The 27846-nt window shown below is 50.6% G+C and overlaps 1 protein-coding gene across 2 annotated transcripts in view; it reads right to left on the reverse strand.

The window, feature by feature from the left end:
• The window catches only part of GPD2 (glycerol-3-phosphate dehydrogenase 2), a 48668-nt gene that overhangs the window by 11273 nt on the left and 9549 nt on the right, over positions 1-27846 (reverse strand). The window contains exons 2-8 of one of the 2 annotated variants that reach the window (XM_059852438.1): positions 27124-27231; positions 22313-22481; positions 20788-20912; positions 18354-18451; positions 17283-17446; positions 3888-4040; positions 2820-2964 (exon numbers count right to left, since the gene is read on the reverse strand). In XM_059852438.1, coding sequence (XP_059708421.1) covers positions 2820-2964; positions 3888-4040; positions 17283-17446; positions 18354-18451; positions 20788-20912; positions 22313-22481; positions 27124-27225 — 956 coding nt within the window. In that variant the 5' untranslated portion in view covers positions 27226-27231. Of the gene's footprint in view, positions 1-2819; positions 2965-3887; positions 4041-17282; positions 17447-18353; positions 18452-20787; positions 20918-22312; positions 22482-27123; positions 27232-27846 lie in introns of those variants that run through there. The other variant, XM_059852439.1, reaches the window with a different exon arrangement.

Below are 27846 nucleotides of genomic sequence, written 5' to 3' on the forward strand. Positions count from 1 at the left end.
GCTTAGGCATATGGTGGCAGAGGTACAATCTAATAGGGGAAGTCAACACAGGTTTGGGAAAGGTAAATCACCTCAGACAAATGATTACTTTTTAAAATGAAAAAGCTGTTGATTTAGAGACAGAGGAAATCAGAGGTTTAATATACAGTACCAGAATTCAGAAACTTCATAGACATTTTCTTCAAAGTATGAAATTTTTTTGATGTGATTTCATAAAAACTGCTAAAAACAACGAAGATAAACAAGCAAAGACTTCCAACTAAGTTTCCCCATAGCACCTCTGGACTGAAGTGTTTCAGATTGCACAGCAAGTGCTGAGAAAGGCTGGAACAGTTTTTCATATGCCAATTATTTACTGAATCACTGATACCAGCTATCCTGGGAAGCTCTCTCTCCATGCCCTTTGCCATGCTTGTTCCAGCTTATTTAAATAACTAAAGAACCACCCAAACAAATGCAAAATATGGTGTTTTGCATCAGAAAGAAGCATCTTAACACCCAAATACTGGCCTTCCTGAGGCCTCAGGAGTCATGCTGCTGCACACCAGGAATACCTCTGAAAGAACACGATTTTATGAGGCAGGAATTCCTACGATTCCACCATGGATGGGAGAAGGAGGTAAGAGCCTTGTAGCCGTGGTGAGATTTCTCTTTAAAGATGGCTAAAATGGGCAAATTGAGGACTGGAAATTCCAACATGAAGTATAAAGCAATGCCTTCACAGAGAAATGTAGAGGCAAAAGGTCTGGGAGATCCATGGAAAGTCTTGGATCCATGGAAGATCTCCAGCTGAAGAAGCATTTGAAGAAAGCACCACAAACTCTGTTAAAGAACGATAAAGAGTGACTTTCCATAGAGAAGAAGTGAGGTGCAACAGGCAAGTTTACCTGGAATGTGGAATGCAGAGCAGAGAGGAAAATTCCAGAAAGACAGAAACATCTGAAATTGGTCAGAAGGGAGAGGAAAAAGCCTTGTCTTCACAGACACATTCCAGGCAGGAAGCCTAATTAATGAGGGGAGGAATTCTGGGACTATTAATGAAGGACTTCAATGAGTAAGAAACCCATGGGGAGTGAATGCATTAGGTTAACATTAGTTTTACAAAACCTTGACTATATTTTTGACTAAAACCCTCTAGATGTTAAAAAAAAAAATCATTTGTGTGACTGTGGGCCAAAATCCTGTAACACATTCACAGGGCACACGTGGACACAGTGAAATGCCAACCTCCCTGTGCTGAGCAGTGTTCCTTGGCACCACGAGAAGGAAGGCCTGATACAACCAAGATTAAATCCCACGAGTGTTTTCTATTTAGCAGACAGTTCCCTGCTTTCAGCTATCCCACTCCAAGGAAATTCAGTGCAGTGTTATCTTATCAGCTGTGCTGTGGAGGCAGTGTGTGGGCAGATACTATTTTCCAAGGAAAGTAATGCCCACATGCTGACATACACCGGGGAACATGGAGAACAAGAATTCTCCACATTTCCAATTAAAATTATTGGGTTATTACAGAATAAATAAATCAGAGCTCTCGAGCATATCCAGCCATCTTCTACTTTGAATTTACTAAAGCTTTCCATGTTTTTGTGTAGGGCCATAAAGCTAATCACACACATCCTTCTCCTGGCATATGAGGAAACTGGGATTACAGCCCATTTCTCCACATTTTTAGTACTTTAAAGCAGCTATCAGGTCATTTTACCATTTTTTCATGGAGAAAGATACAAAAATGAAAAAAAAAAAAACAGAAGGGAATGAAGGGGTGATTTTACAGAGGCCAAAAATGCCTCAATTTTACAGTGTGTGGTGGTGTCCTGTTGGGACAGCTCTGGCAGAAACACCCCCTGGTGCACTGGAAGGCTGAATTCCCATTCTGAGAGGGGCTGTGGAAGGCATTACTGCAAAGGCACTGTATCAACACAACTGGGCTAAGTCCATAAAGGGGAATTTCCATTAGGATGCTAATGACTTCAGGAACCAAAGGTAATATTTGAGTTCCGACTGACAAGGCTGGCTCGGGAGAAGGGGATTTGGCTTTGCACAGCAAACAGGGAGAGGAGCAGGAGACTGCAGGGAGCAGAGTGCCACGGGAACCTCTCCTGGAACACGGAGAGCACGTCCTGGCCACCAAAACCCCCAGGGGTGGGCGGGTGGGCTTGAGGCCACAGCAAATGTGGTTGTGCTACTCTGAGCTACTTCTATTGCCTGTGACAGTAATTATTATTACTGATTACACTGCCCATCCTCTCACTTACTCGGTGCTTCTGCACTCCTGTTTTGTCTGAGCAGAGCCACATCCCGGCAGAGTCACTGCACAGGGAGCTTCATATGTAAAGGCAGGCAGTGGAACAAGATGATCTTTAAAGTCCCTTCCAACCCAGACCACTCTGTGATTCCATGATTTAACAGGACAAGAGATTCTATACGAAGGTGCAACCTCTCTGGAAGGTTTTACACGCTCCTTGTCTCCCTGAGGGGGTGACCAAGCAGCAGCACACTCAGCTCAAAGGCGTCACTGAAACAGGTGCTTTCACACCTGGGGATGTGCTGCCTAAATGCCTTCTGCTTCAGCAGGAGTCCTGCCTTGGGCAGCTCTAACTAAAAACTACACGGCTTCAGTCTGTTCTGAATAGATGAAATTGTTCTCCTCACCGGCACAGCGCCAGGATCCTCTTTGAAAAACACAAACAAAAATCAGACTCAAACTGTGCACGGCGAGCTGCCGCAGAGCCAGCGGTGCGCCTCTCCCAGCTGATTTATTCAGCGGCAGCAGAGATTACAAATGGTGTCACACGGGCAGCAGGCTCCCCGTGCCTCACCTGTAGTAACCAGGCATCACGATATGCACGCCTGCACTGGGCTGACAGATGTTGGGCACCTCCTGATCATCCATTTTGCGGACTGAGTCTGTGAAAGGTCCCGTGGCATTGATAACACACTTGGCCATGACATCGAACTCCTTCCCTGTGAAAGAAAACAGTATCAATCACAGACACCATTTGTTTCCTGCTCACTGATGCTCTTTGTTATTCATCTCTCTATAAACTCAACCTACTGTAAAGTGTACCCTGTGTGTGTGAACACAACAGCTGGGATGGGTTCTAAAAATTAACTAAGTGTTCACCCAACACCAGATTTGAGAAATGTTTTAGAGTGGAATCCCAGCTTATCTGTAAGGGCAGAAGAGAGGCAGGCAGGGTGGAAGTTGCTCAGCTGAAATCTGCCTCTCAAGAAGAGAGATTTCGGTCTCAGCCCGCAGACTCGGTAAATGGGATTACTACTGTACAGCACGAAGCCTTTTACAATGTCATCTTTGCTTGACAGAAGGGCTGGGATGCAAAGCTCAGTCTGGCCTGCCAAAACACTGGGGTTTGAGTGAGAAACGTGACAGAAGTGGAAGCTGAGTGACACTAATGGCACGGCCCAGAAAGATGGCTCCTGTGCTGGTTCAGAGCTGTTTGCAGACGGCAGTGGCCCTGCTCCTCCCTCCCGTGTTATCCCAGGGTGCCACTGTCCCCTGCAGCGCACCCCACACACCCCACTCACCTGTGAGCACATCCCTTCAGTGGGACCCCGCACACCCCACTCACCTGTGAGCACATCCCTGCAGCGGGACCCTGCACACTCCACTAACCTGTGAGCACATCCCTGCAGTGCAACCTGCAGAACCTGCACACACCCCAAACCCCATACACACCCCACAGACCGCAGACTGACCAGTGAGCACGTCCCTGCAGCACACCCTGCAGACCCCAGACACACACCCCAGACCCCAAACACACCCCACAGACCCCAGACTCACCGGTGAGCACATCCCTGCAGCGCACCCCGCAGACCCCAGACACACACCCCAGACCCCAAACACACCCCACAGACCCCAGACTCACCGGTGAGCACATCCCTGCAGCGCACCCCGCAGACGCGGCCCGTGTCCGTTCTCTTGAGCAGGTGCCGCACCTCGGTGTAATTGGCGGTGGCAGCGCCGTAGCGGGCGGCGGTCAGGGCGATGGCCAGGTTCATGCGCGCGTCGTTGTGCTGTCCTGCAGGGAAGGACAGCCGTCACCCGCAGCACGGCCGGCGCCACGGCAGCGTGTCAGCACGGATCTGTCACAGCTGTCCCTGTCACATCGCGTACCGCTGACGGCCGCTCGCTGCCGGGCTCTGCGCGCAGGGCCGGGCCGGGCGGGCAGCGCCGCGTCCAGCGAGCCCCGCGGGCTGGGCCTGCCCCACACGGGCTGGGCCTGCCCCACACGGGCTGTACCTGCCCCACACGGGCTGGGCCTGCCCCATGCCTGCCCCACACGGGCTGGGCCTGCCCCACACGGGCTGGGCCTGCCCCACACGGGCTGGGCCTGCCCTGTGCCAGCCCCACACGGGCTGTGTCTGCCCCACATGGGCTGTGTCTGCCCCACACGGGCTGGGCCTGCCCCACACGGGCTGGGCCTGCCCCATGCCTGCCCCACACGGGCTGTGCCAGTCCCACACGGGCTGGGCCTGCCCCACACGGGCTGGGCCTGCCCCACACGGGCTGGGCCTGCCCCATGCCAGCCCCACACGGGCTCTGCCAGCCCCACACACACCAAGCCTCTCACTGAGGGTCCGCACCGCTGCACTGAGCAGCACACAAACCATCCCTGCTAGTTCACAAACCATCCCTGACAGCACACAAACCATCCCTGCTAGTTCACAAACCATCCCTGCCTTTCCTTTACCATCCTGCCCTAACTCAGTACCCATACCCAGGATTTTGACGATACAACTGGTATTAACCAACAAGTCCGATTACCAAGTGAACACATGACACTCGACATCCCAAACATCCTTTTAGAGACTCTGCCAAATTTAACTGGGTTTTTTTTTTTTTTGTATATTCCTTTGAACTTCCCAACATACAACATAAAAGCAACCAAAAAAGAGAAATAACTGGACAAGAATTAATGAAGGATTCTTAACACATATCATTAAAGATTTATTACTGAAATTCCCTCGTTAAAGAAAACCATGAGAGAGGTGGAGGGACTGTGAGGGGAAGATGATTAATTACTCTGAAATACTGGCTTCACCTGAGACTTTTCCTATTTATTATTGCACTGAAGTTGGAGGCCTGGATGCTGGCTGGAAAGAATTACTATACATTGAAGGGGCCAGGCTCTGTGTGTCCTGAATAATTAATTTGTGAGAAGGCTAAACTTCCTGAGGTTCACTTCCCCACCTGCTTGGACCACTCCTATCACAGACCATACTGATAAAGTGATAAATTTGTAATAGATACTGTAGGTGATTTATGTTGCCAGCATTCCCAGCATTTAGTATAAATGGTTTATGTAAAGTTTGGTCCTTTGGATTCTGCCTGCGCAAATCTCCAACCCCCGTGCAAATCATCTGCTCCCAGCTAAAAGGGCAAAGTTATAAAGATGGGATCAATGGCCTCGCAAGCACCACCTCCCCTCCCCAAACCCCTCATTCCAACCCAGCCCAGGCTGTGCAGTGCCATCCGTCTTCAGCTGTGAGAAAAAAGTTACACAAAGTGTGCAGAAACGGCGGCATGATAAAGCACGGATGAAGAAACAAACAGTAACTCCAATTCCACTCAGCAAACAATGCCCAGAATCAGCTGCAACAACGGAGGAACAGCAAAACAACTGAGCAAGATGTCAGGAAAAGTTGGGGATGCTCCATCACACGAGATGCACGAGAGGGAACAACCATCGGTCAGAGCTGGCAGGCAAAGCTTTCAGTAAATGCACGGGCCCTGCTGCTGCTGCCGTGGCAGGGAGGGATAAATGACCTTATGAGGTTCACCTCAAAGCTGCCCAGTTTCTGGCAGGGTTGAGAGAAGGTACAGCTCGTGTGCAGAGGGAGCACCGGGTGAAAAAGGGACAAAGGACAGCGACAAGCTGCTGTACAGCAGCTCTTCCACATAACAACAGGGATTCCAGAGGAACCCAGTGCTCAAGGAAGGACTGGATGTGGCACTCGGTGCTCTGGGCTGGTTGATGAGGTGAGGTCACAGCTTGGACTTGATGCTCTCTGAGGGCTTTTCCAACATAAATGCTTCAGTGATTCTGTAATCCAGGAAACGCTCCCCGAGCCTGAAGCCAGGGGCTCTCAGGAGCTCATTGCTCTGGAGACATCCTCCTTTACCTGAGGCTGAACTGGGGCCAGCCCGACCCACGGCCCCGCAGCAGCCCCCCTCAGGCAGGGCCCCCAAACCCAAACCCTGCCGTGCCATCGGCGCGAGGGGATCTGCTCCCTCCTTGCAGCAGGACCCTGGGGCCAGGGGGATTCAGACCCCCCGGTCTGCTCCTGCCAGCAGTGCCCCAGGTGGCACCGACACAAACCCCACCCTCCTGCGGTGCCCTGGTGTGGGGACTCATCACATTCAGCACGACCCCACTTCAGCCAATATTAGCTTTGGTCTATGGAGCCCTGACTGTTTAAATTTGGTGAGTTGGCCTCTTCCCACATTTCCCTTATTTGTCCAGAGCAAAAGCAATCCGGAGGAACCAATCAGCAGAATAAATAATGTGGAAATGGGTAGCTTCTATATAAAACCAAACTTCCAAGTAACAATTGTTTAGCAAGCCCCAAATCCAAAGGCTGCTCGGCGTTTTGTTGAGCCTCCCGATGCTCCTAAAGTCAGAGTGAGCTCAGGACACTCTCAGCACATGCCAGGATTTGGACCACTGTGTTCAAAACAACATTTTCCTCCTTTCTCTGAACCTCTCATCCATTTTCCCCTCATCATTATTCTGACGCAAGAACCCCCATGCTATTACTCACTCATCAGCTGTCCAAAAGCAACTGAGTGCCCATGGAATGCATTTGCAGGCAGAGGACTGGGAAATAACCAGCTCCTGATTAACTACACGGCTAGAAAAACACACTGGCTTCAGATTGATGTGACCTACAGTGTGGAGTGCTTGAGTATTTCACGGCATGAGCAGCAGAGATCTGGAGAGGTCTGGGTTTGAAAGGAGTAAAGAGTGACTTCCCACCTTGGGAATTTATCATCTGTGGAGAACAACAGTGCAGTTTTGGAGAGATGGGGTCACAGGATAGTGGTTCTATACTCAGCAACAGCTGGGTTTTGCCTTTTTTTTTTTTTTTTTAAAGCCTGCCAACTGGCATGTGTGTATCCTCCCTAGATAATGACATTAAAATCCTGCACTTGAACAGAGAATCAGAGTACCCTGGACTGGGAGGGAGGCACTGGGATCACCCAGTCCAACTCCCTGCCCTGCACAGACACTCCAAATTCCCACCTGAGGCAGCACTGTCCAAGCTCCTGGAGCTCTGGCAGCCTCGGGGCTGTGCCCATTCCCTGGGGAGCCTGAGCCCAGCACCCTTCACCCAAAGGGAAGCACCTTTTCCTGATCTCCAGCCTAAACCCCTCCTGACACAGCTCCAGCTCTTCCCTCGGGTCCTGTCCCTGCTCATGGAGAACAGATGGGAGCTGCCCCTTGGGAGGGAGCTCCAGACCACAGTGATGATCTTTAACACTCTAGAGAGAAAGGGATGGATAAAGCGAAGCCAAGGTTTTGCATCTCAGCCTTTCTGACCTTGCAATCAACTGCCATTCTCCCCAGACACAGAGGTCCCCCAACACCAGAAAAAGCACCCCCAAGCTTTAGCTCCTCCAGCCCAGACGTGTAGAGCTCTCTTGACATGGGCACCGTTGAACCTTCCCAAGGTGCCTGTTCCATGATTCCACTCCAAGAAACCCAAGGGGTGTGATCAAAGGCAAGGGAACCCCAGCTCCCAGGGAGGCCCTGGATTACCCACCACAGTCATCATTGTCCTGCACAGCAGCCAGCCACTGGGGCTCCAAAGCCAAACAGAACAGTGATCCCCCCTTGCTACCACAGGTGACCCCCTGATGATCTCCAAATACTTCAGCCAAAAAGTTATTTTCTAACAACAGAGTGGCTAAGCCAAATTAATTTGGCATCCTTGTCCACAGCTGAGTATGCCTCTGAAGATCCGCTAAATCTCCTAAGTGTAGGCAACACAGTGAAAAGGTAATTGTGGCATTCCCCAAGAAGTGATGTTCACCAGTGCCCTGCCTGGAGAGGACTCTGCAGCTCCAGGGCTGGGTTTGAGCCTTTGTTCCTCGCGTGGTGCCAGTTCTCACCTGCTGCATCCCGACAGAAGGCAGCCACAGCTCACACTGCGAGAAGCCTCCCTGAGCCAACTGAGGAAACATGCTGAGCTCTCTGCAGCTCCTCGTGTAGTGCCTCTTGAAAATAGAGGGGAAAACGGAAAGAATCATCCCTCCCTTATTTGTTGTTTTCACCTGCTGTAATATGGTGACAATGAAGAGATACTTTCATTTTTACTAAGGACAGTCAACCCAGCTTTTCCCAAAATACTGGCTTAAATGCTTTCACCAAATTAACACCGAACCCTCTCAGAACCCCTCAGTCCTGGAAGCCACACTGCTGAGGACATTTGGCATGCAAAGACAGTTTGAGTAAGTCTATCCCACACCACGTTAAGCCCAACAGTGATGCCATTTGGTTTATAATTCCTTATTTTTGTGTAATTTGGGAGAATTCTATTTTCACTCCTTAGTAGCAAATGCTGTATTTCTTCACATCCGAACAGACAATGTTTCCGTTGGCACTGACAGGATCCTCCCCCAGAGTGCACACAGTGTACATTCAATTTTATTTTTATCAGGGCTGAGCCCCAGCCAGCAGGGAGTGGTAACAAAGCCCACAGACCAGAGAGATTTGTTTGGGACTGGTTCAGGAGCGTTGTGTGAAAACCAGAGCATGAATGAGGCACTCTGGCAGTTCTGGTATGTTCTGTCCTGTGTCACTCTGACAACTACCCTGTCACACCGATTCACAGAGCCCCAGACAGGCTGGGCATAAGAGGGACCTTAAAGCTCACCTGCTTACAGGTGTACTCCGTAGTGCAGCCCTGCAGCAGGTAACTGCAAGCACACAACAAAGCAACACAGGAAACCAAATCCTTTCCAGTTCAAGGTTTTCTCACCGTGTACCCACCCACCTTACCCCAACCCCACCACACTGAAGGCTGGTGAGTGATGACACAATTATACATGTGCACTAGGTATATACAACTGCACTAAGTCACCAAGACTGTCCCTCTCCTATAATTTTAAGGAAGTGCTTAATTGCACGAGCAGTTTTATTGCAAGCATTAAACAGGAGCCCAGGAGCTGCTGTGTGTATGGAAAGGGTTAGATCCCAGTTAGGCACGATGAATCAGCTGAGTGACTCAAAATTGTTCCAGACTTCTCTGAGTGAGAGCTCAGCGAGTTCTCCCCAAACACAAGCAGAGTAAGCTCAGGGGGAATGTCCCCTTTGACTCGTGAGTCACAAGTCAGAACAATGCCCTCAGACCTGAACTCTCCAGCTCTCTGAATCACAAGAAGCTGAAGTGGAATCTTCTGCAAACTCCCAGACTTGCTAGGCTGTGCAGCACTCATGTCCTTGCTCCTGTCCTGCTCCAGAGGGACACATTCTGGCTCGGCTCCATGGGCTCCATCCCCCAGCAGCACAGAGACAGCAGTCCCAGCTGTCCCTGCAGGGCACACAGTGCCCAGCCCTGCTGTGCCCTGGGCACCCGTGTGGCTGAAGTGAGGCCCAAGCAGGTGGGAAGGATGGTGGACAACTGAATATGCACTGGAAACAACCACACCCCACGTTTCAGCTCTTAAACACCTGCCCAAAGGTGGGAGCTTTCGTGGCAGGGGAAGCCTCCAGCCTTCTCACAGGTAAACTGATCCCAACAGATTCAAACTCAGATTTGACACATCCAGTTTAAATAACCCAGTAGTAGTCACCTTAATTTCTGACCTCCTCCATTTAGCACCAGCTCAGACCACAAGAGCTAAACCTCCCTATTCTTGGAATCACAGAATGGTTTGGATTGGAAGGGACCTTAAAGCTTATCCCATGCCACCCCCACTACCAGGGGCCATTTCCACTATCCCAGCCAACCTGGCCTTGGACACAGCCAGGGGCAGCCACAGCTCCTCTGGGCACCTGTGCCAGGGCCTCCCCATCCTCACAGGGAAGGATTTCTCCCTGATCTCCCACCTACCCCTGCCCTCTGTCTTTTTAAGCCAATACCCCTGTTCTACTATGATTTGTTCCAAACTCTGTAGTTATAAACAAAGCAGTATCACAAACAAGAAGCAGAAAACCCATAAAATATTTTTACAGAAGAAATCTCAATATCCTTCAAATGTCTGTCTGATCGAGTCTGCTGCCAAGTTACAGCACAGGAGCTAAAACTCCTACTGAAACTAAGATCCCAGAAAGCCACAAAAACAAGCCAAAATATCCACCACATCCAGTGACAGACAAAATTTGGAATTCTGGCTCTGTGTGACTGCTTTATAATTACGTTGTTTCCCACTTCTTTTGTATCAGCCTTCAACTTGTCACTACACTGTGACTGCCGTGTCAGTGGCAGGAAAAGCACCGTGTTAAAATGAAACTAAACATTGTCACTGTCAGTTTATGGAAACGGCATTAAAATGTCACCGTGAGCGCCCGTCACGGCAGGGCCGCTGCGGCCGTGCCACCGCGCCAGGCAGGGACCTGGGATGTCACCACAGCTCTCTGTGTCCCCACTGCCACCAACGGCTCCCAGGGGAAAATCCCACCAGGGTGAGCTCCCATCAGGGCCAGCCTGTGCTGGTTTTTAGCTCCCAACAAAGCAGTGATGGCTGCATCAGCCACCGTGTGCCGGGCTTGGCCAGCTGCTGCTGTGCCATGCAGGAGAGCCCACCTGGGAACCACACCAGAATGGCCAGAGGGAGGGAGTGCCTGGAGGGACAGAGTGCCCTGCCACAGTGGAGAGAGCAGCCCTGCTCCCACACATCACAGAGCCCACAGCAGCAAGGCTGGAACAGACCTTCCAGACCACCCAGCACTGCCATCATCTCCCCACAACCATGGCCCAAGTGGCACATCCAGATGGCTCCTGCACGCTGCCAGGGATGGCGACTCCACCACCTCCACAGACAGCTTACTACAATGCCTGACCACTCCTGCAGTGAGAAGTTGTTTCTAACATTATTCTGACGCTCCCCTGGGCAGCATGAGGCAGGTTCCTCTGCTCCTGTCCCTCGTTCCCTGGGAGCAGTGAGATGGGCAGGGATCCCATCCCTCCCAAGGACACGTGCCACGGGGAGCAGCGCACCTGGCACCCCGTGACCCACTGCAGCTCCCACAAACAGCCCCTGGCTCACGGCAGAGCTCCATCCCTTGCCCTGAAAGCCCCGACACACCGGGGACCACGCAGATGTTTGTGCCACAATGAACAAGTAACGTTGCCTTGTTCAGGAATAATCTTAAATCTTTTTGGTAACACGATCTGAAGAATTATTCCCCGTTCACTTCTTAAGGGACACAAACCCCATCCTTTGCTTATACAAGCATTAGAAAAAGAAAAGAGAGAGGCCCTGAATTCACCGGAATATTCATCATTTCCAACCTTAAACCCAGAGCGTACAAACAGACGAATCTGGCAAGTCAGAAAGCAAAGCCAATTTAATCTGTGGCTCCCCTGAGGTAAATGCAGTTCACAGTCCTGCCCCCACCCCAACCTCAGCCATAATCCCTGCTTCCTGGAGGTAAGAAAGCACTGGAGTGAGGAAAATTCTGCAGCAGGATATAATGATCCAAAATGACAGGGACAATAATGACAATGAATTTCATGTCTCCCAGTCATGAGCTGGGGATGCTTGACTGGGCTGACTCACACGATTAAATTGTTACAGGTACAGCAGGAGATGCAGTTATCATCCGGTGCTTTTGGGAAGGCGCCTGGGGCAGCGGGCAGGCAGCGCCCTTCTGTCGGGAGCAAAGGGCTCCTCCTGCAGCCACGCGGCTGCGCCCGCACCTCCGACAGAGGCAAAACTGGGTTAAAGATGCAGCTGGTGCAGGCCATTGATTTTATTCCTTCTGAAAATGATAAAAGGGCCCTGGCGGGGAAAGCGCGGCGGGACCGGAGCGGCGAGGCACAGCGTGTGCCGGAGGGAGCTGGGCAGCCTGGGAGCTGGGGCTGCCTGTCTGTGCCAGAATGCTCCAGAGCTCCGTGCTGGGGTCCCTGCATCTGCACCCCTGGGAGCTGGGGCTGCCTGTCTGTGCCAGAATGCTCCAGAGCTGAGTGCTGGGCTCCCTGCATCTGCACCCCTGGGAGCTGGGGCTGCCTGTCTGTGCCAGAATGCTCCAGAGCTGAGTGCTGGGCTCCCTGCATCTGCACCCCTGGGAGCTGGGGCTGCCTGTCTGTGCCAGAATGCTCCGGAGCTGAGTGCTGGGCTCCCTGCATCTGCACCCCTGGGAGCTGGGGCTGCCTGTCTGTGCCAGAATTCTCCAGAGCTCCGTGCTGGGGTCTCTGCATCTGCACCCCTGGGAGCTGGGGCTGCCTGTCTGTGCCAGAATGCTCCAGAGCTGAGTGCTGGGCTCCCTGCATCTGCACCCCTGGGAGCTGGGGCTGCCTGTCTGTGCCAGAATGCTCCAGAGCTGAGTGCTGGGGTCTCTGCATCTGCACCCCTGGGAGCTGGGGCTGCCTGTCTGTGCCAGAATGCTCCAGAGCTCCGAGCTGGGCTCCCTGCACCTGCATCCCTGGGAGCTGGGGCTGCCTGTCTGTGCCAGAATGCTCCAGAGCTCCGTGCTGGGCTCCCTGCATCAGCATCCCTGGGAGCTGGGGCTGCCTGTCTGTGCCAGAACGCTCCAGAGCTCCGTGCTGGGCTCCCTGCATCTGCACCCCTGGGAGCTGGGGCTGCCTGTCTGTGCCAGAATGCTCCAGAGCTCCGAGCTGGGCTCCCTGCATCTGCACCCCTGGGAGCTGGGGCTGCCTGTCTGTGCCAGAATGCTCCAGAGCTCCGTGCTGGGCTCCCTGCATCTGCACCCCTGGGAGCTGGGGCTGCCTGTCTGTGCCAGAATGCTCCAGAGCTCCGAGCTGGGCTCCCTGCATCTGCACCCCTGGGAGCTGGGGCTGCCTGTCTGTGCCAGAATGCTCCAGAGCTCCGTGCTGGGCTCCCTGCATCTGCACCCCTGGGAGCTGGGGCTGCCTGTCTGTGCCAGAATGCTCCAGAGCTCCGAGCTGGGCTCCCTGCATCTGCACCCCTGGGAGCTGGGGCTGCCTGTCTGTGCCAGAATGCTCCAGAGCTGAGTGCTGGGGTCTCTGCATCTGCACCCCTGGGAGCTGGGGCTGCCTGTCTGTGCCAGAATGCTCCAGAGCTCCGTGCTGGGCTCCCTGCATCTGCACCCCTGGGAGCTGGGGCTGCCTGTCTGTGCCAGAATGCTCCAGAGCTCCATGCTGGGCTCCCTGCATCTGCACCCCTGGGAGCTGGGGCTGCCTGTCTGTGCCAGAATGCTCCAGAGCTGAGTGCTGGGGTCTCTGCATCTGCACCCCTGGGAGCTGGGGCTGCCTGTCTGTGCCAGAATGCTCCAGAGCTCCGTGCTGGGCTCCCTGCATCTGCACCCCTGGGAGCTGGGGCTGCCTGTCTGTGCCAGAATGCTCCAGAGCTCCGTGCTGGGCTCCCTGCATCTGCACCCCTGGGAGCTGTTTCTGCCTGTCTATGCCAGCACCAGAATGCTCCAGAGCTCTGTGCTGGGCTCCCTGCCCCTTCCAGCCCTGCACCCTGCAGGGTTTCACAGGCAGCCCAGTGATGCAGAACGCCCTGGCACACCATGGGGCACGGACACACACCGAGTGTTTCCCAGCTACACCATGGTCAGCATTCCTGCAAGGCTTCCCTCACCCACCCAGCCTCAGGCTGGAAACACCAGGCAATATGAGCAGCTGCGTGTTTAAATTCACCTATGGAAAGTCTGTTCAGTGACAAACTGTCAGAGTTTTTATATCCAGGGAAGGAAAACAGCCACAGAGTTGTCTGTAATACCCCTATTACAGCTCAACATCTCCAAATATCCATTTGTCAAACATGAATTATAAAGCTATAACATTTCATAATTCAGGACACACTCAAATCCTAGGAAAAATAGCTACAAGAACCCAAATAAAAAAAAGCATTTATTCCATTTTTGACAGCTTAATGAATGCCCTACTCTTTTGCATTGATTTTTGTGTGTGTGTCTGTGTGTGCACGTGTGCCTGGGAAGGATTTCTCAGGGGGTTTGCTGTAAACAGGGAAAGCGAAATCCTCTGCCAAGGCTTTTTCTACTTTTAAATAACCTCCACATTAAAATATTTCAGCAGAGAATGCATGCAAAACTACTGAGAATGCAAAAAAGCAAAAAACAACTACTTAGATCCCAGTAAACATACTGGAGATTTGTAGAACAAGACATTAAACAATCCGGTATCTTGATGTAGCAAGAGAGTCCCAGACACAGTATATGTTAATTTCTTCTTTCAGGAAATAACAGCAAATTCAGAAAGCACGGTCAGCAGAGCCCTAGCATCTTAAATTCAGGATTGATTCCAGAACACAGATTTTCCTTACATACCTAAGGGCTCTTGCAAGGCAAAATATGTTAAAGAAGCCTGCAAGCACCTAGAGACAGAAAAATAATGTATCATAAAGAGAACTGTGCCACTTGGAATTGCTGAACACTTTACACTGACACACTCTGGCCAGCTGGATCCCTGATTTAATGGTTTTCCTAGTTCTTATCATAATGAACTCTATATAATTTAAATGGAGATTAATTCTTCCATTTAAAGTGCTTTGGAACAATCCTGCCCGAGATCCTGAGCTCAGCCCAGCCTCTCCCTGTGCCTCCTCTCCAGTTCTCCCACAGCCCCTAAGTGGATCTGACAGATCCCTGCTCAGATAGCAGCCGCCTTCTCCCCCCAAAATGTTGCCTTTTTGCTATTCAGGAGTATCCTAATACCAACAAATGCTAAATGCAGTCTGACATGTCCCCCTAAGAAACAAACTTGTAAGTTGTGGCTTCAAAGCAAACCTTGAATAAATAGGACACGTTGTGTACACCCCGGCTAACATCCAACATATGCTTTGGCTTCCTGATGCTCAGGCAGAGCAAGAATAGCCTCTGGACAAGGCTGTGATTTGCTCTTGCTGGTACTTCCAACGTTTATGATGTACCATTTCTTTGTGCCTGTATAAACAATTTAAAGGATGTAATGAAGACCCCGGCGCGGTTGGGAACGCAGCGTCCCCATGAATTATGGATGGCTGGAGGTGCCAGCAGCCCCACAGGGACCACACAAACACAGGGACCCCTGGGCAGGGCTGCAGCACAGCAAACTCAACCTGCTCACACAGTGTGGGCACCCCTTCCCCTCGGTGCTGGGGATCACAGCCGTCATCATTAACAGCTGTTTGCAACAATTACAGGGACAAGGAATAAAGGAAAGTGAGGAAAGAGGATAGAACTGCATTTAACTGCACTTACAGTTTAGACACTCCATCCTTAAAAGGCCAATTTATCAATTCATCCTTTGGGGGAGAGAGAAGGGATGGACAGAGAAGAGAAAGATGTCACCTACTTTAAGACTTGTATTTTGCTTTGCCATTATTTAATACTCTATTTTATGACTAATCCTTCTGAAAGGACTAAAACAAGTTTAATTTAATCACCCCCTCCTCTACTTTCAGTTCCATTCCCTCTCCCTTTGTGCTCCATCCCTCTGGATTTAGGGTGTGACAGTACATCATTAAAATTCAAGTACAATAATTCACAAGACCTAAAGGGAGCTTGCTGAAATGCTGTGACTTAAAGCCCATTTCCCGTGGCCAGAAACACAGGTTAATTGATCAGGACAAAGCAGTTCATGTGCCCCAGCCCCACGGGAGCCCACCTGCCCCAGGGGCCAGCCCAGAGCAGAGTGACACAGACAGGAATGAGCTGAAACGTGGCCTGTTCACAACTGAATTAATGCCCCAGCTGGACAGTCCCCATTCTGCACTAGGTGCAGCCTCAGAACACTCACATGTGTATTATCCACTCACAAATTTCATCCCTGAGTCCTTCAAACCCATCTTACTCTTCAGGGAAACTGAGTCTTGGTGGACTTTGGAGACCTTTTTAAATTTTAATTCAAAACATCATTTCTTTACATTCTGCCTAAAACCGAGGACAAAACTAAGCTGTCTTCGAGAGAAAGCAAAACAAAGCAAGACAGATTTTTTTCCCCTTTTTTTTCTATTTTACTCCTCCTTCCCAATACTGAGTGTGGGTTTGTTTCCCTCTGTTGAGATGGCACTAAACCTCCAGGGACACCTCTCAGTCACTCGGAGCCCTGCCCTGCCCGTGTCTGCCATCAAAGCCCACCTGGCATCTTGATGCTGAATCTTCAGACTTACAGCACTGTTTAAAGCAATTATTCATGTAAGAAACACGAAGACCAATTTTAAGGCTACCCTGAAAGATGTATCTTTGGAATGCTGGAGTAGTAAATAACCATGATACAGCCAAATTATTTATTTAATCAGAAAAAACTTCACTAGATTATAAATAGATTTCAAGCTATAGTGCTCTTACGAGAAGTGTAATTACAGTTAAGAGAACCACTTCGTTCTTCTCCAGGCTCCTGGGATCCCTTAAAACAAGCCAAGGAATAGCTCAGGATAGGGAAAAAATAAACCTGAATTCCCTCTCTGTGTGCTGTGTATGGCAGGTCCTGGTACTGGGTACAAAACCTGTCACATAATCCCACAATAAATTTTGCTAAATTTGCAAATTTTGCATTTCCACCAGACCTTAAAAATAAGATAAAATGCAGCTTCTATCAGTAGTAAAATCAATTAAACATCAAGTCCATCCTTTAAATCCAACCCTCCTCCCAAACAAGAATCTGCACATACATATTCCCACACATATATATGAAGTTTTAATTGATTTCCACACTGCTGGGCTCTGTCTGAGACACCTGCAATTAACAACACAAGCTTTAGCCAGAAGCCTCATAAACCACACTGGAGTCCAGTGTTTTTCCAGAGTTCTTCCCACTCCAGAACCCCTTTGATGAGCTGATGAATTGTTCTAAATGCAGTTCTACAAAGGGAAAAGAATTCCCTTTATAATCCACCTTCTGTGAAGACCTTTATGCTGCCAAAAGGTCAGAAACCACATCTCCACCAGAACACTTTCACACTGCTCTACACCCAAGGAAAGCCAAGAAAAGCCATTGCATTTTCTCCTACATCCAGTCAGCTGCTGCTGTGAAAACATGACTTATCTCCCAAACTAAGAGGCAAGCTGAATCCTTCAGGCTGCAGAGACCCAGGGTACAATCTCCAGGCTCCCACGTGTGTTTCAAGCCCAAACCCAAAGCCCAGAGCAGGCAGAGAGGCCACGCACCATCGTAGTAGACAATGGCTCCCACCAGCTTGTCCCTGCGCAGCATGGGGAACAGCTCCAGGGCCCGGGCCTTGGTCAGGACATAGCTGCTCTTCAGGCACTGGCTGCCTGCCACCAGGTCATACAGCTTGATCCCAATCCAGTAGTAGGGCAGCTGCCACCACCTGGGGGGAAACAACACCATCAAGTGAGAAAAGATACAAATGAAGCATTTAGAAGTACATGCACACTCTGTTATTGCAATACAGAACACGGTGAGCAACACAGAATGTTCTTACAGCAGTTCCACTCGTTCAGCATTACAAGCTCATGGTAACAAGACAATGTAAATACTCCACACTTAGGTGTTGTTTGCCACTGTTTTCAACTGAGCTACTCCCTGCAGTGAGTCAAGCACATTCAAGGATTTATTTGCTCTAAAATCAGGATCTAAACGGGGCTGTTGTGCCTCTGTGTCAGATACTGGAGCTGTGTGCAAACTGAGAGGATTCCCCCAAGGCAAGGTCTAGGGCCTCCTGCACGAACAGGACCACAATAAATGCGGGCAGACACTGACCTATTCAAGCTCCAGCTCTTACAAGCCCCTCACACTAAGACAGGAATAATAAAAACAGGAATGATCTTAATAAAATTAAGCTCCTTCAGCAAAACCTCCCTGCTCTAAATAGTCTGTTCCAGTAAGTAATTGCTCTTACAGACTGAAAACCCAACCCAAAGCACTGAGTGCCTTCCTCAGAGGAGGAGGAACCTGCTCTGTGCACACCCAACTGCCCTGTGCTCACAGGGACTGAACAGCACCCTGCTGGGAACACTGGGGGGACAAGGGTGCACTGAAAGAATAGCAAATACATCCTGGGAATGAGAGCTCTTTGCAGCTGTCCCTGTCGGGGTGCTGGAAGGGCTGCACACCAGGATGTGCCCCCAAAAGCAGCGATTGCTGGCTGGGCACAAGTGAGCTTTGTGCTTCTGCAGCCCAGCAACTTCCCCTGGGACAGCCTTGAGAAACCCCTCCCAGGCCAGGTTTGCTTGTGAGAAGCCAAGGTAAAGGAGAGAAGGCACAGCAGAGCTTACTTGTAGATGGGGAGCATGATGGGCAGCGCAGCTGAGAGGTGGGGTGCGCTCTGCAGCAGGTGTGCACGCTCCTCCAGAGCCTCCTTCACCATCCTGTACTGCAAAACAGCAGCCAGGGTCAGTGCCACAGCACCCACCCTCCTCCAGAGCCACAGCACCCACCCTCCTCCAGAGCCACAGCACCCACCCTCCTCCAGAGCCTCCTCACCATCCTGGACTGCCAAACACCAGCCAGGGTCAGTGCCACAGCACCCACCCTCCTCCAGAGCCCCCTCACCATCCTGGACTGTAAAACAGCAGCCAGGGTCAGTGCCACAGCACCCACCCTCCTCCAGAGCCACAGCACCCACCCTCCTCCAGCCCTCCTTCACCATCCTGGACTGCCAAACAGCAGCCAGGGTCAGTGCCACAGCACCCACCCTCCTCCAGCCCTCCCTCACCATCCTGGACTGCCAAACAGCAGCCAGGGTCAGTGCCACAGCACCCACCCTCCTCCAGAGCCACAGCACCCACCCTCCTCCAGAGCCTCCTCACCATCCTGGACTGCCAAACACCAGCCAGGGTCAGTGCCACAGCACCCACCCTCCTCCAGAGCCACAGCACCCACCCTCCTCCAGAGCCTCCTCACCATCCTGGACTGCAAAACAGCAGCCAGGGTCAGTGCCACAGCACCCACCCTCCTCCAGAGCCACAGCACCCACCCTCCTCCAGAGCCACAGCACCCACCCTCCTCCAGAGCCACAGCACCCACCCTCCTCCAGAGCCTCCTCACCACCCTGGACTGCAAAACAGCAGCCAGGGTCAGTGCCACAGCACCCACCCTCCTCCAGAGCCACCTCACCATCCTGTACTGCCAAACACCAGCCAGGGTCAGTGCCACAGCACCCACCCTCCTCCAGCCCTCCTTCACCATCCTGTACTGCCAAACAGCAGCCAGGGTCAGTGCCACAGCACCCACCCTCCTCCAGAGCCCCAGCACCCACCCTCCTCCAGAGCCACCTCACCATCCTGTACTGCCAAACAGCAGCCAGGATCAGTGCCACAGCACCCACCCTCCTCCAGCCCTCCCTCACCATCCTGGACTGCCAAGCAGCAGCCAAGCTCAGTGCCACAGCACCCACCCTCCTCCAGTGCCACAGCACCCACCCTCCTCCAGCCCTCCCTCACCATCCTGGACTGCCAAACACCAGCCAGGGTCAGTGCCACAGCACCCACCCTCCTCCAGAGCCCCAGCACCCACCCTCCTCCAGAGCCTCCTCACCATCCTGGACTGCCAAGCAGCAGCCAGGGTCAGTGCCACAGCACCCACCCTCCTCCAGCCCTCCCTCACCATCCTGGACTGCCAAGCAGCAGCCAGGGTCAGTGCCACAGCACCCAGCCCTGGCACCAGGGCAAACACTCAGTGACAGACTTTATCCACTTATCAACACCTCCCACCATTGTCACTGGGCTCTCTCACTGCAATCTGCTGAGAAACCCAGAGGTTAAGGGAAAGGATCCCCAATAAAATAAAGCTTTGGCAGTTTCATCTTGGTGGCTTGGCAGCACAGTTGCATAATTTTTCATTTGAACATAAAGCTCAAGAAGCCACGTTGCCCTAACAAGGGGCAGGAGGCACTTCAGGAGGGCTAGGACTGATCCCACAGCATAGCTCCATGCCAACTCCCACAGTTCCACCCCTTCCCAACTCCAAGCTGCAAATGCAGAAGGGTTCTTCTCCAAACCAATCAATGTGCATCAACGTGGAGTTGTTCTTTGGCAGAAAAGGTGGGTTTGTCTGTGTGGATAACTGCAGGGTTTGGATATTTCCCCCTGAAAAATCATCATTCGTGCAGCAGCATTTCAACCACTGAAACATACTTTGAGAGGCTCCAATGGAAAGACAATGTGATTCCTCAAAACAGGAATATCAGGCTTCCACCCACACAAGAATTCACAAAAGCATTTATAAACTCTCACTCATTTACCATATTTTCTTTCCCCATGCCAAAATAAATCACTCATTTACCATCTTTTTTTCCCTTATTCCAAAATAAGTCGCTCATTTACGATATTTTTCTCCCATTCCAAATTAAATCACTCATTTATCACCTTTTCTCTCCCATTCCAGAACAGGACAGCCACTCAGTCCCCCAGGTTGATGACATTCCCTGTCTCTTTTAATTTTATTTTATTTCAAGCTCTTTTTGTTCTGAGATCAGCCCTGTCTCTGCCTGCCTCTCCCAAAACCCACAGCCTGCAAGGCCTGGCAGTGACAGTGCCCATCAAACACTGGAAAGCTCCCTCAGAGAAGACACTTCCCATGCACAGTGGCTGTGGAACACAACACTGGAATCCAGCACTGAAAAGCTCGAAAGGAGACTCAGCTCTAACTTGGACAGTGAGTGAAGTGTCTACCAGCAATTCTTGCTGAACAACCAGCACAAAAAATTACCTGCTCGAAATCCAACTTCATGATGGCCTTCTGGAGGTACCTCACTCCACCATGGATCAATTTAGTGCTCCTGCTGCTGGTCCCCGATGAGAAATCATCTCTTTCTAGAAGGGCTGTTTTTAGTCCTGTGTTACCAGAAAACCAAATTAACTTCTTAAATTACACAATTTGTATGTAATTCATTAAAGACACTTCTCTAGGGTAGAGACAATCACAAGAAAAATTACTCTGTACATGGATAAATTTGTATTCAAAGTGTAGTGCACTGTCTATATTGTAATGAAAAATTTTAGCCTTCTTCCTGAGGGAAAAGTCGAAGCAGAACTTAAACAGCAGCACATTAAAAGCTGGGTATTTCACAATGGAAAGGCATTACTGCACATTAGGGGGCCACGCTCCCCAGGGAAATGACAGCTTGGATGCACGGCAGGAACAGAGGGGCTCCATGGACACTTTTAACCCTTTGCAGCAGGGAGCTCTACACCTCTTCAGCAACCATTTAAGTGGCATTCCAGAGAGGGAGACAACTGGCAGCTCTGCCTACTTGGAGTTTGCCTCAGAGGTGCCCAAACCCGTGGGGCACGCTTGGAATTCTGACATAGACAGGAAACAGTCTGATCAGCCTTAACCACTGAATCCCTGGGGCTGGAAAAGACCTCCAGGATCACTGAGCCCAGCCACGCTCCAGCCCCTCAATGTCCTTTTGTCATGAGGGACCCAGAACTGGACACAGCACTCGAGGGGCCTCAGCAGTGCCAACACTGAGATTTTAACATCTACTGGTCTCCCAAAACTTTTATGTCCTTAAAAAAAATCTAATTATTACTGGTAACTTAAAAAGATCAGAGCAATTTATTTCTGTCAAATGTGACTGAAGATTAATGGACACAATCAGAAATAATTTGGTGAAGATTTATCAAACACACGAAAAGCAAAATTTGTTGTTAAGCGAAGCAAACACGATAAAAGAGCAAGTTCCATGAATGAACAGCAACGAGACACAACTCATTAACCAAATGCCCGTGAATATTTCACACCTCAGAGACCTACTGATATAACCAGTATACCCAAGAAAAGGATAAACAGAGATTAACTGTAATCATTTCTGTCTGCTTTACAACTGCACTTTCTGCCAAAGCACAGCAGAGGCAGAAGTGAGAAGATCTTTGTCCCGTGCTATTAAATATAACAAGCAGGCTGGAGTTTGGACTTACCTCCCTGTGCTCAGTCCCTACTGCTTTATCCATCCACATTACCACACGGCTGGACGAGTGTTTCCCAGCTCCAACTGAAAGGCTCTCCTGGGGCTTTGCCTCTGTTTCTGAGCTACATGTCCAGGTTAAGGAGCCTGAGAGCTTCCCCAAAGGGGGGGGGGCAATGGGAGCACGGATCTGCTGCGTGACCTTCTGAGAACAGAGGTTTCCCAGCCAGGATAACCAACCCTCTGCCTCTGGGTCCTTCTGAGAAGCCTGTTACAGCCCAGGTACCCCAAAAGGAGGCTGCAGGTGAAGCCCCAGGCCCTCACCTCTGGTGGCTGCATCCAGGGCACAGCCACAGCCCGTGGCTCCCCCGCCGATGACGAGCACGTCGAACTGCTCGCAGCTCTGCAGGGCCACGAGCTGCTGCTCTCTCGTGGGGAGATGCTCCTTCCTCACTGGAACAGCTTCTGCAGCCTGGACCTGCACCAAGGCACCCTGCAAAGGTGGAACACAGCCCATGAGGCCCCGGCTTTGTTCTGCACACACACGTAGGGGACAGACACCCCCAAAGCACAGCCTCTTCTACAACCACAAAGGTAAACTCACTTATTCCCAGCCACTTCCCCCACTTTTCACAATCATAACATATTAAACATTGAGGAGCAAACAGCACCAAAACCATGAAGGGCTACCACACCTCTACTTCACCTTGCCCACCTCAATGTCACACCACACTCAAGTGTTACTACCTGTATTCACCACTTCTAGGAACTCTCAAACGTTACAGGATGCTGTTATTATTTTAATAAACACTACAAAGGAAGCATTTTAATAAACAGACACATGGCTGGGCTCTGGACTCTCAACCAAAAAATTCACCACAGCAAAGGACGCAGAGCTGAGTGTACATTTCACATCTCATGCAGTGGCATTAATCCAAGCTCCAGTTTAATGAGGTTCAGGAGTGATGTGATTGTCAACGTAGTGCCCTGAAACACCAAAGAAACTCTCATTTCACCTCCTTTTTGAGAAACTTCTAAGCAATGCAGTTTATGTCCTACAGCACGTTACAATACAACTTTCAAGTGACAAAGCTTAACAACGTGGCAGTTTCCAGACAAGTTCCCATTTTCCTGGAATGGCCCTGGGGATGTCTTTGGGCTGATATTCCCAGAGCCAGTGCTGCTGTCTGTGCAGTGACTGGGGAGAGAAGGGCTGATGCTCAGTCACCTACCAGGGACCATGGCTCAAGCAGGAAGAGTTTGAGCAGTCTCTGAAGGCTCACTGCTCTTAACATCAACTTAAACTGAATTCTAAACGTTTCCAGACTTTCTTGAAAATTATAAATACTCTGAACACCAGAAAAACCTGTTTAACCCTAATTTAAGACCTAATTTAGGTGCAGTCTCCAGGCCAAATGGCAGACTTAACTATGCAGAATAGCTTCTGCCCAGATCTCCCAGACAGGAAAGAGCAGACTAATAAAAATTCAAGTGACAAACCACAGAAACTCCTTTCCAGCCAAGCACAAAAAGCCTCAGTTCAGATTATATGGTGCATGCAGCCTAAATATTTTTGTTCAGAATTATTTGCTCATTCCTCAGCAGTATCATGATTTAAATGCATTAGTTCTGAGTCCTTCTCTCTACTATAGAGCTGAAAATAAAATCTAAAAACTAGTAGCCATGACTTAAGGAAGTGCATATTCCAAGGATAATTAATGGGCAGGTTCATCCTGCAATCAGGGGTGATACTGACTATAATGCAAGTAGCTCCTGAAAATCCCTCAGGACAGCAGCAGCCACTGTCACTGCTCCTGTGGTACAATGCAATCCCTGGGGAAAGTGGGGCTGGAGACACAGTCCTCCACTTCATGCTGAGGATCTAATGAGGTCCTGGAGCTGCCCCAGGACTGCAGCCCCTCTGCTCTGGGGCCAGGCTGGGAGAGCTGGGAATGCTCCCCTGGAGAAGGGAAGGCTCCAGGCAGAGCTCAGAGCCCCTGGCAGGGCCTGAAGGGGCTCCAGGAGAGCTGGAGAGGGACTGGGGACAAGAAATAAAAAATCAGACTTTTAAGAAATCCTGTTTTTTCCCAAGCATGGTGATCCCTGTGGGATCAGCTCTGTCCCCCAGCCCATGTGGGGCACCCGGGAGCTGCAGTGCCCAGCTGTGCCCAGCTGCAAAGGCAGCAAACTCTGCTCATTGCCCGGTGCTCCCAGGCACAGCAGCCCTCACACAGAGCCCTCAAACACAGCCTGCAGCTCCTGAGGTGCTCTGGGGCTGGGAGGAGACAGGCAAAACGTTTGGGAGCTTCAAACAAACTCAGCTGCCACGGTATTCTCCTGACCACGGAATTCTGCCCATCCCCACGTGCTCCTGCCCTTGCTCTGCTCTCCTGTTGGCTCCAGCACTGCCAAAAAACTTTTATAGCCCCAAAGTACAATGAAAGCATATAACAGAATCCCAGGAGGGTTTGGGCTAGAAGGGACCTTAAAGGTCACCCTGCCACTGCCAGACAGCAGTGACAAGCAGGAAATTGGGAGCACTAAAAACACCCTATCATGCACGTGTTTTGGCTGATCAAGCTCAGCGACACGTGATCAACTTCCACGAGCTCTGGAGAAGGAAAATCCCCACCTCCAAATTTACTTCACACTACATTTCCTGAGAAATTTCCAAGCACGCTACATAACTTCAGGAAAATAACAGAACACCAAAAAAGACAGATTTGGAGTTCAAGAAATACTGGCATCAGGTGGTTTTGACTCCATGTCTAGGTTTGCTTTTAAACCCATTATTTACAACAAATGGCTCCTAGCAGAGCCCAGAGCAGAGTCCCCTGCATCCAGCCCCTGGTATAGCCAGAGTGTGGAGATTAGCCCTGGAATATAAGCAGAGTGATTAGTACCAGGAATTGATATAGATATGATGCATCTTGCTGTCAATTAAATGGGGGAGTGAAGAAAAGCTGCACACAGGGATTCCATCTGCAGTAACGTGATTAGTTTGGCAGTGAACAAGTGTGTTTACTGAAATAAGCAATTGCTGTTTATATCTACAATTTCTCAGGCAAGAGTTCCCTGAATGGTTTTGATTACGCTCTTAGTGAGAGGAATTTAGTTTGGCAGTTTGAATTTAATCATCAAGTTATAAAGTGATCTAGTAATCCATAATCCAGTGCTCTCGTTAATTTGCTACTGTAAATCTCCAGGTAGGTTTGCAGAGTCAAATTCATCATCCTTATTCATTTAAACAAAAAAATAGAGTAATTAGAACTCCACAAAGCAGGACCTGATGCATTATCATATTATCACACTACTGGATTCACCTTGCTGAGCAATTCCTACTGACCAACAACGCACTCACACACCAGGAAGAGCAGGGTTGGGAAAGGACAGCAGAATCCTACAACTCCAAACCAAAGCACTGCCTAGCCCCTTAGTGATCATGAGGGGAGAGGGGAAGGAAAAGCCACCAGTCATCTCCAGTTGAACCTGGCATGTCCAAGAACACCCCATCTCACACCTGGCACCAGCCTGCTGAGGCTGATGCCTTAAATAAAGGCCCAAAACCAGAATGCAGCAATGCAGTCAGGAAGCAGGAGGATCTGTGTCCAACTCTGTGTCCCCATCAGTGCTGGAAGTGCTGGTGAAACAGCCAGCAAAGGCTCACTGTGCCACCCGGGCCGTGCAGGTGTCTGAGTGTTCGAGGCCAAATCACAGAATCACAGCATGGTTTGGGTGGGAAGGGACCTTAAAGCTCATCCAGTGCCACCCCTGCCATGGCAGGGACACCTCCCACTGTCCCAGGCTGCTCCAAGCCCTGTCCAGCCTGGCCTGGGACATTCCAGGGATGGGGCACGGCTGGAATGACATGAGCTTTAAGGCTCCTTCCAACCCCTACTGTTCTGGGACTCAGTGATTCAATTCCAGTCGCATAAATGTGACCCAAAATGCCAGCAGATGTGTGTGTACAGAAAAATTAGTTGGGATAAAAGCACAAGTGCTTCTGTGATTTTGACTCCATGGTCATGCTCTGTAAAACCCTGGGGTTTAATCTGTCTCTGGAAGCTCATAGTGGCCATCCATCCCCAGAACAAGAGGAATTCCCTGAATTCTGGAGTGCTGCAGACAATATGCAACAAGTGAGCTCTCCCAGTGACTTTTCCCTTCCAACTCTCTTACTTAGCAGTCCTAAAAGCTGCAGCTGCCATTTCTGACAGTAATGAAGGCAGGCTGTAAAACCCTGGGATAAAGACTCCAGAGAGAACATTACCAGCTCGGAGCAAGGCAGGCAGCCCGATGGGGAGCTCACTTGAAATGCTGGGGTTTATTTTCTGCAGCAGTATCTGAAGCCATAAGAATCCTGCCTCATCCACTTCCCAGCTTGGCTCCCCAGACATGACTCATCTCATTCCCAGCTGCTCCTCCTCCTCCCCACAGAAACAGCCAGAAAAGGGATTTAAAGACCGTTGTGGATGTGGGGACATGGGTCATAGTGGCCTCAGAGGCGTTGGGGGAATGGCTGGAGTCTCAGAGGAATTTGCCAGCCCTAACAAGCCCATGGTGCAATGATGAAGAAGGGAGCTCAAGAGCACAGCCACTCCAGCCCTGCTGGGAGGAGCAGATATCCAGGGAAATCTGTTTTCTCCAGCAGCAAGATCCAGTGCACAGACTGACATGGGAGGTGCTGCTCTACTGTGACAGGGCTCCAGCACCAGCCTGCCCTGCTGGGGGAGCTGATCCTGTCCATGCCCCCTCAGCTGGGGCACAGCCCTGCAGGGACCCCGGCCCACGGGGCTGGGCTGTGCCCACCAGAGGCACAGGAGCCTGCCCTCTGCCTGCCTTGGCACACATCCTGTCCCCAGCCCTAGGAACCCAACAGGAGCTGGCACCAGCACTGTGCTGAGGCTGGGATGTGCACAGGTAGTGCTGGTGGTTTCACTTCCAGCTTCTCAGCTTGAAAACACTGTGCAGACAGCACTTTTACTTCAGTCAGGTCTTTCCACTCCTCCTGCAACTAAGTAAAGCCCTCAGTGGCAGCCAAAGGTCATTTTTTTTAAACTATTTGTACAAGCCTGACATATGCTGTGACAGATTTTAAGTTTCCTATTTTATCAAAAATCATAATTAATACTTACGTGTTTGTTTCTATGCTGAGAAAATTGAGAGAGGCCAAAAACTGTTGCTATGGCACCTCCTCCAATGACAGCAGTTCCTTTCACTGCCTTCTGAAATGCCATTTTTTACTGTAAGAAAAGAAGATAAAAATTAATTGGCAGTTTTACCATGTCAGGATCTGGTACACACAAAATAAACCATTTGAAGAAACTAATGACAATGTTGTGACAAGTTGAAATTTAAGGTAGCAATGTCTTAATTAGAGATTTCCACTGCAATATTAGTAACTTCTAAACAAAGTCTAGAGAGAGGCAAGCCAGAGTGCTCTGGTGTCTGCTGAGAAAGCTGAAGGATGAAAGAGTATTTAGATCAGAGTAGACATACATACCCACAGTGACCCTGAGTGTGACAGGTACTGCCAATCCATGGAAAGGCAGAGCAGGAGCAGCCTGTCTGCAGTCACAGTGCCACCAAACCCTCATCCCAACACCACAGCAGATCTGAACATCTCCTCACCACCTCCTGCAGCTGCCTGCCCGTCCCATCACACCCCTGCTGCAGTCCCTGCTGCCTTGCAGGCAGGAGCTGCCCAGAGCCCAGCCCGTCCTACCCGGGGCGCAGCAGGAGCAGGGCCCGCAGCGAGAAGCAGCGGCACGCACAGGGACAGCACCAAGTGGCACTTTACACCCAGCTCCAGAGGGCTTGAAACCAGCCCTATGTGGGTCAGGCACACTCTTAATAGA

The sequence above is a fragment of the Haemorhous mexicanus genome, chromosome 8 (genome assembly GCF_027477595.1).
Source record: "Haemorhous mexicanus isolate bHaeMex1 chromosome 8, bHaeMex1.pri, whole genome shotgun sequence".
NCBI classification, from domain to species: domain Eukaryota; kingdom Metazoa; phylum Chordata; class Aves; order Passeriformes; family Fringillidae; genus Haemorhous; species Haemorhous mexicanus.